The sequence below is a fragment of the Mastomys coucha genome, unplaced genomic scaffold (genome assembly GCF_008632895.1).
Source record: "Mastomys coucha isolate ucsf_1 unplaced genomic scaffold, UCSF_Mcou_1 pScaffold11, whole genome shotgun sequence".
Lineage (NCBI taxonomy): Eukaryota > Metazoa > Chordata > Mammalia > Rodentia > Muridae > Mastomys > Mastomys coucha.
This window is the reverse complement of record NW_022196893.1, coordinates 34,435,739-34,442,140: the sequence shown is the minus strand read 5'-3', so window position 1 is coordinate 34,442,140 and position 6,402 is coordinate 34,435,739. Positions and strand designations below refer to the sequence as shown.

Here is a 6,402-nt window from a genome sequence, read left to right as displayed (position 1 = left end):
CTTCCAATCGTCCTAATTGGAAGAGGGTAGGAGACTAAAATGATGGGGCTTACAAGTGTGCATCAATCCTGATGGGATGAATCGGAAGGAACAACAGAGGACACTCCCCCCGCCCCATATTCTTTTAGGTGTAGTCCTCTGAGTATTCAGAGCAACACCCTGTGTCCTTGGAAGAGTGGACAGCCCAAGATATTAAAGGCCTATATTTCAAACAGTCTAATTTTAATAGTTTCCAGATTGGGGGATTTCTGAGAAAGGGGGAACTGGGCTGAGGCAGACCCAGCAATTCTGCCTGCTTCTGATTAGCCCATGAAAACTGTTAGCTCCAGAGAGGGAAGGTTCTAGAGAAGGCTACAGTACAGTCATCCAGCCCTACCAGGCAGTTAGATACATATCAACATCTCTGTGCTTGGGGTCCTACAGCCACCAGAGAGCACCCCACTCCTGGCTAGTCCCTAGCCAGCTCATTGGCACCTGGCTTCACCATTCCCTAGGAGTGCTGCTTGGGTGACCTTAGTCACCCTGATCAACATTCAAACTTTGGAGGGGGGGGATAGAAGGGAAGAGAAGAGAGAAGAGCCAGGGATGAATTCATTAAGAAGAAACTAATTCTGATTAGACTGACTTTCCTCCTTTTCTATTATTTTCTCTTGCCTTTCTTCTTTTCCTTCTTCTCCATCCTTCTGTCATTTTTTCTTGTATTTTCATTTCTTCCTCCCTCCTCCTTCCCCCCTTCTCATTCAGTACTTAGTGCCTGTCCCCCCAGTGTTTCTCAAGGTCTGCATGGCCTTTTCTCCTAGCTGACCATCCCACTACCTTTCTTTTTCAGTCAACCCTGAAAGCACTACAGCACCAAAACAACCAGGCAAGAAGCCAGTCTGGGCCTTCACCCAGCACCCAACTTTCATCTTCACCTATCTCTTCTCCCTGATCTCATGTACTCATAAATTATTACAATTAATTACAGCCAGCAAAACCATTCAAGCAGTGCTCCCCACACGCTTCATCAAGCCACTAGGAAACTCATAGGCAGCCAGCCGGGACAAGCACAAGCTAGGCCTCTGCCCCAGCAGCCTCTACCCCCTCCCCTGGAGCCCCCACCCCCCATTCTGCCCTGCCTGAAGAGAAGCTGCAGGCATTTGCCCTTCTAAGATAGAGGGAACCCCTTCTCTGGTTCCAGTTTCCCTTAGAGGATTTAAGCACTTGCCTTTTCGACAGAACCATAAGGAATGAAATGATGAGAGCTAGATGCGATTGCGTTTTTGGTTTGTTTGTTTGTTTTTTTTTTTTCAAGTGACTTAGATATATTAACAGAGTTCTACTGCAACAAACAGAACAACATTACAGGCCGACAGACGATAGGGACACTGGGTTAAGAAGAACACTGCTCTGTACAAGCCTGAGGCACCAGCCTGCATTTGCAGCCTGATCCAGCCAGCAGCGCAGTACGGCCCTCAGCTCTGGACTGGGAATCATCATTGTGTGTCTTTTTGTACGGAAATCTGCCTGCAGAGCGCCCAAGGCCCAGGAAGGAATGGCCCAGACCAAATACGATTGAGAGGAGAGAGAGAGAGAGAGAGAGAGAGAGAGAGAGAGAGAGAGAGAGAGAGAGAGAGAGAGAGAGAGAGAAATACTGGCTTCTCTGAAGAAAGAAGGAAAAAATTCACATTTGTGTGTGTCATTTATTTCGGTTGCGCTGGGGGAAGAGAACGCAGTTTCTCTCCTGCCTCCTCCTCGATGGATAGAACTAACTCTAAACACCAATTTCTCAACACTTAACCCTCCCACATCGCAAGAGTTTGCATTTTTCCCCTTCCCCTTTTTTTTTTCTTTTTAAGACGGTGGGCTTTTCTCTATCTTGTTCTTTCCTTTTCTTTTCGTGCTTTCTCCCGCCTGGGTTGGGGCATTTTTGTGGGGGTTTTTGTGTTTCCCTTGGCTGTGCCGAGGCAGCAGGCTGGGGCAGGGCTTAGGATTGTTCCTTGTCGGTTTTCTCTTTATTCATCTTTTTCATCTTCATCCTCCGGTTCTGAAACCAGATTTTGACCTGCCGCTCAGTGAGATTGAGAACACGGGCCACCTCGTACCGACGGTCCCTGGTTAAATACATATTGAAGAGAAACTCCTTCTCCAGTTCCAGCGTCTGGTACTTGGTGTAGGGGCAGCGCTTCTTCCTTGTGGAACGGGCGTGGATCCAGTTGGCCACGGGGTTGCCTGGAGGGCCAAACACGGGCAAGGGTCAGTAAAGTTCCCGTCCAGCTCAGGACCTCTGTCATCCCACCCTAGGTTTAGCCAAGCTCCCCAAACTCAATAATTGAACCTGAATTTGGACACATTTTGCTTTAGGCATTTCCTCCTTTCTGTTTTGCATCCAGCCCCCTCCTTAAGTCCCCTCCCTGTTCTGCTTCCAGCACCTAAAACTGTAGTAAAATTTAAGCTACCAAAGCCCCCACAGTCTGGTCCTCAGCTTCAAGAGTAGTAATTTGAGAATATCCTCATAAAAAGTCCAAATTCCCAACCATTTCATAGGCCCATAAACGCTTCTCTCTCTTGTTTTTTATTTTTATAGTAAGGTCCCTCTCCTCCCCACCTCCCTCCTCTTCTACCCCTCCCATCCTCACAGCCCACGACCAAGTCCTGAGTGTCCCTAAACCCTCACTTCTTTCCAGTACTCATCCCCCCCCTCAGAATTTAACCCTGCTGAGGCGAATTATCAGGGTGAAGTTATCAGGATGGAGAAAATCTTCCCCTCTCCTCACAGAGCTGCTGGCCTTGGAGAAAGGCTCCCTTATATGTTGGACTCCAGTGCCCCCCTCCTCCAGCCAGCCCCAGGACAGCTCTGCAGGAGACAGCCCTCCAATTTCAGGTTTATGGGAGTAGCTGAGAGCAGAGAGGGAAGCCTTCAGAGGGGTATAATTAGGCCCTGGCCCCTTATAGAGCTAGAGGAAAAGATTTCCTGAAGTCTCCTCCTGGGGATCCCCCCTGACACTTCCTCTCATCCAGGGGACTGCACCCCTCCCCCTGCTGTTTCTCCTTCTCTCTCCCCCCCTTTCTTTGACCCTGTAGCTTACACCTGCCCCCCACCTCTTTACCTACCCTAGTCAGCACCCCCCTTCTATGCAACACTCAGAATGTTCCTGTCTCTCTAAATGGAGACTCTCTCTCTCTCTCTCTCTCTCTCTCTCTCTCTCTCTCTCTCTCTCTCTCTCTCTCATCTGAAGATTCTTTCCTTGTTATATATTCCTGATTCCCATTCACAACTCTTTCTCTCCTGTGGACACTTAAAAGTAGGTCTTCAAGTTTAGGGAAACTCTGACCTTACTTCTCCTCCACTTATATCTAGAAACCCTGACTTAAGTTCCTAGGCTGTGCACCCCCAGATTCTCCTCCTGGGGGAGAAGTCAATGGACCTTCTGTTTTATTAACCCCTAGTGGGATGAAGACTACCCACTCTGGCTGTGAGAGGTAGGGATAATATCTCTCCTCTCTTTGCTCCAAGTATCCTCCTCACCTCTGCCCTGTCCTTCCTTTCTCAAACCACAAAATGAATCTCAGCCCTCCAGCCCAGCCCCCGTCCGTCCCTGTTTGCATCACCCCCAACCCCCACCAAAGTGACCACTGAGCCAAAAAAAAAAAAAAAAAAACTGAGCTAAGAGGGGGACTCAGGAGTTTTCCTTCAAAGCCAGCCCCTCTGGCCGGCCCTCACCCAACCTGGCTGCCTGGGCCCCCTTCTCAGACCTTCCTGCTCCTGAGAGCTCCCCAAGGTAATTCGCTTTTATTGAGTCCTCACCCCCTCGCCCTCGCTCCTCTCCCGCGCTGCCCGCGCCGCTCGGAGGGGCTGTAATCTAGCTGTCCCCGCCTGGCCTCCCCTCCCCTCTCGAGCCGGTTGTAAAGGAAAATTGCTCCCAACTTACTAGGGTCCAGGTCGGCCTTCTCCTCTTTGTGCTTGCTGCCGGCCAGCGCGTCCGCCTCGGGCGAGGGCAGCGTCTGCGGGGCGCGGTCGCGCAGTTCCCCGGGCGAGCCGTACATGTAGTCCGGATAGCTGCGGCCGTCGCCCGGGCCGCAGTCGGCGCGGCGCCCGGGGTAGGCGTCGGGCTTGAGGGCGTAGTGACGGCCCCCGGCCGGGAAGCTGGGGAAGGAGACGGCGCCGGACAGCGGCTCGAGCCAAGTCCGCATGTAGCGCGTGTCGGCGCCGAGGTGGGGCTGGGGGCCGTAAGGGTGATAGACCACGGACGACTGCGAGGGCACCGGCGCCCACGACGTGCTGAATACAGCCGGCTTGGGCGCGAAGCTACAGGACGGAAAATCGCTACAGTCCGGCACCAAGCCGCTGGGTCTGGCGGCGGCAGGGTGAGCCCCGGTGGCCGGAAACCTGGACGCTAGGAGGTCTTCATTGTCGTGAGAGATGAGCGAGTCCACGTAATAGTTACTGATGGGCCCCGTCGCCGACATCGTAACAGGGTTTTACATACATAAGATTATTGTATGAACTGTATATGTACTTTTTATCTGCTCACAGAACAATCAAGGCAGGTAATTATTTTTCCAGCCTTTTCCCGGCAGCTCATTGGTTCCCCAGCCCCCACGTGATCGTATTTACCCAAAAATACGGCGCGGATCAATGCGCAGGGGCTTTTTTTCCCCCTTGCTTTTTCCCCCCTTTACTACCCCCTTCTCTCTGCTGATCCCCGCGACCTGCGTTTTCCTGGCGATTTGCAACTCTGGACCCAAGGCGTCAGACAGCCCCCCTCCCCGGACGAATCATATCTCATCAGGGACCCCCACCACCACCACCACCATGTGCAGCCAAAAGCAGATGGCTCCCCCTACCATGAGGATTTAAAAAAAAAGATGAAAACGCCAGTCCCAGAAGCCAGGGTTCCTGGACCCCCAGAGCTGAGATGGGCTCGGGGAGCCCCACAGGGGCGGGGAGGCCGGACGAGGTAGGTGGAGGAACTATTTCTTGACGTAATCTGTCTCTGTCGACTCCGACGCTCCTGCAGTCTCTGAGTGAACGGAGATCAGCGATTGTCAGTTCGGAACGTGGCTTTTAAAAATGCGTTTTTAAATACTGTGTATGTATGTATTTCTTTCAGGAACAGCAGCACCAGCAGTGAGGGAGGGAGGGTGGGAGGGGACTGAACAAGCTGTGATGGAGGGAGGGAAGGAGGGAAAGGGGAGAGTTCTGCCCCTGGTCAGCTCAGTTTCCCAAATCTAGGGTATGGGAAGCTTGGGAAAGGTGGTCTGTGGGGTGGGAGGAGTAAAGCTTGGGAATCTCACACACCTTTATCACCAGCCTCACAAGTCTCCTCTTGCTTTGGCACAGAAATACAAGCCTTTATTTAAAATTTATTGTCTCTGTTTCTTTGCCAGCCTGAAGAAGTGGAGGAGAGAGCTACACAACTTAAGTGAGGCATCCCCATCCCAGCTGCCTGCTCACCCTCCTTTGCCCCAGGTCCATCTCTGCAACACCCTCCCCCCCTCAAAGAAGTCACTCGGAGGTTCTGTCTGCAGAGAGCCAGGGTGAGAACGGGCAAATCGAGAGAGCGACCTCGGTCGTGGGCAAGTAGCTTGTTTTTACGTCCTTCAATAAAATTTTTATGAGGATCATTTGATTGTTCATAAATGTGTCTTTCATTAAATAAAATTGTAGGCTGTTTTTGGAACGGGGGAAAAAAAGCAACGAAGGGATGGAAGAAGGCAATTTCTTTGGGGTCGGATGGAAGAATTCAGAAGGTGGCAGTGTGATTGAAAGGAAATATCAGACAACTTGGATTACACCCTCCCAATAAGTTGACTGCTATCCTCACCCCCCCTTTTGAATTTGGGGTTTGTTGTACATACAGCCTAGGTTTTCAGCAGACCTCCCATGGCGGTTTAGCAAAAGGAAGGCTTTGGACATGCAGAAAAATCCTAAGTATGGGTGCAGGAGAAGGGGCAAAGAGGTTGGTGGGGAATAGAGGGACAGGTGATATCCTCAGAGACTTGGTGCTTCTAGACAGAGCAGAATGAGTCTGAAGGAAGGGTGGTATCAGTCAGAAGGAAGAGTCTATGCGAGGGGAAATAGGCAAGAGCTGAGGCTAGCATGCAAGCTCTCAAGGCAGCTGGTTAAAGGGCTTCCCAGACCTAGCCAAATCTACCTTTATCCCTCTCAGGAGTTTCCAGAACCAGACCAAACTCTAAGTGTGAGAATGTGAGCTATTTTTCTCCTATGTTTCTCTCTCTATTTCTTCCAAGGTAGGGAAGTGCTAGAGAGGATGGTATGTGTGTTGGGGGACAATAAATGTTGGGGAGAGGGTACAATTGCAGTATTTAGGAGACTCCAGAACCACAAGAGCCCTCCCCAATCTCTATGGGCCCCCTCCTCTGGTTCTTCTCTTTTCTTTTCAGTATATCAGGGCTGAG

The 6,402-nt window shown here is 51.2% G+C and overlaps 1 protein-coding gene and 1 long non-coding RNA gene across 2 annotated transcripts; one reads left to right on the top strand and one right to left on the bottom strand.

The window, feature by feature from the left end:
- Positions 1 to 1,662: 1,662 nt before the first annotated feature.
- Positions 1,663 to 4,998, bottom strand: Hoxc9 (homeobox C9). The gene is made up of 2 exons (XM_031357205.1): positions 3,912 to 4,998; positions 1,663 to 2,211 (listed from the first exon to the last, which is right to left on the bottom strand). The coding sequence occupies exons 1-2, from the start codon at positions 4,447 to 4,449 to the stop codon at positions 1,967 to 1,969; spliced, it is 783 nt and encodes a 260-aa protein (XP_031213065.1). The 5' UTR covers positions 4,450 to 4,998; the 3' UTR covers positions 1,663 to 1,966.
- LOC116080736 lies at positions 4,804 to 5,607 on the top strand. The gene is made up of 2 exons (XR_004114581.1): positions 4,804 to 4,940; positions 5,371 to 5,607. It is a non-coding gene; the product is annotated as an uncharacterized LOC116080736 (long non-coding RNA).
- The last annotated feature ends 795 nt before the right edge of the window (positions 5,608 to 6,402 follow it).

Excerpts from the sequence above, each read along its gene's own strand:
- Hoxc9 (XM_031357205.1), bottom strand. The coding sequence starts at position 4,449 with ATGTCGGCGACGGGGCCCATCAGTAACTATTACGTGGACTCGCTCATC. Across the intron at positions 2,212-3,911 it reads GAAGGCCGACCTGGACCCTA|GCAACCCCGTGGCCAACTGG; the intron begins GTAAGTTGGGAG and ends TTGGCCCTCCAG.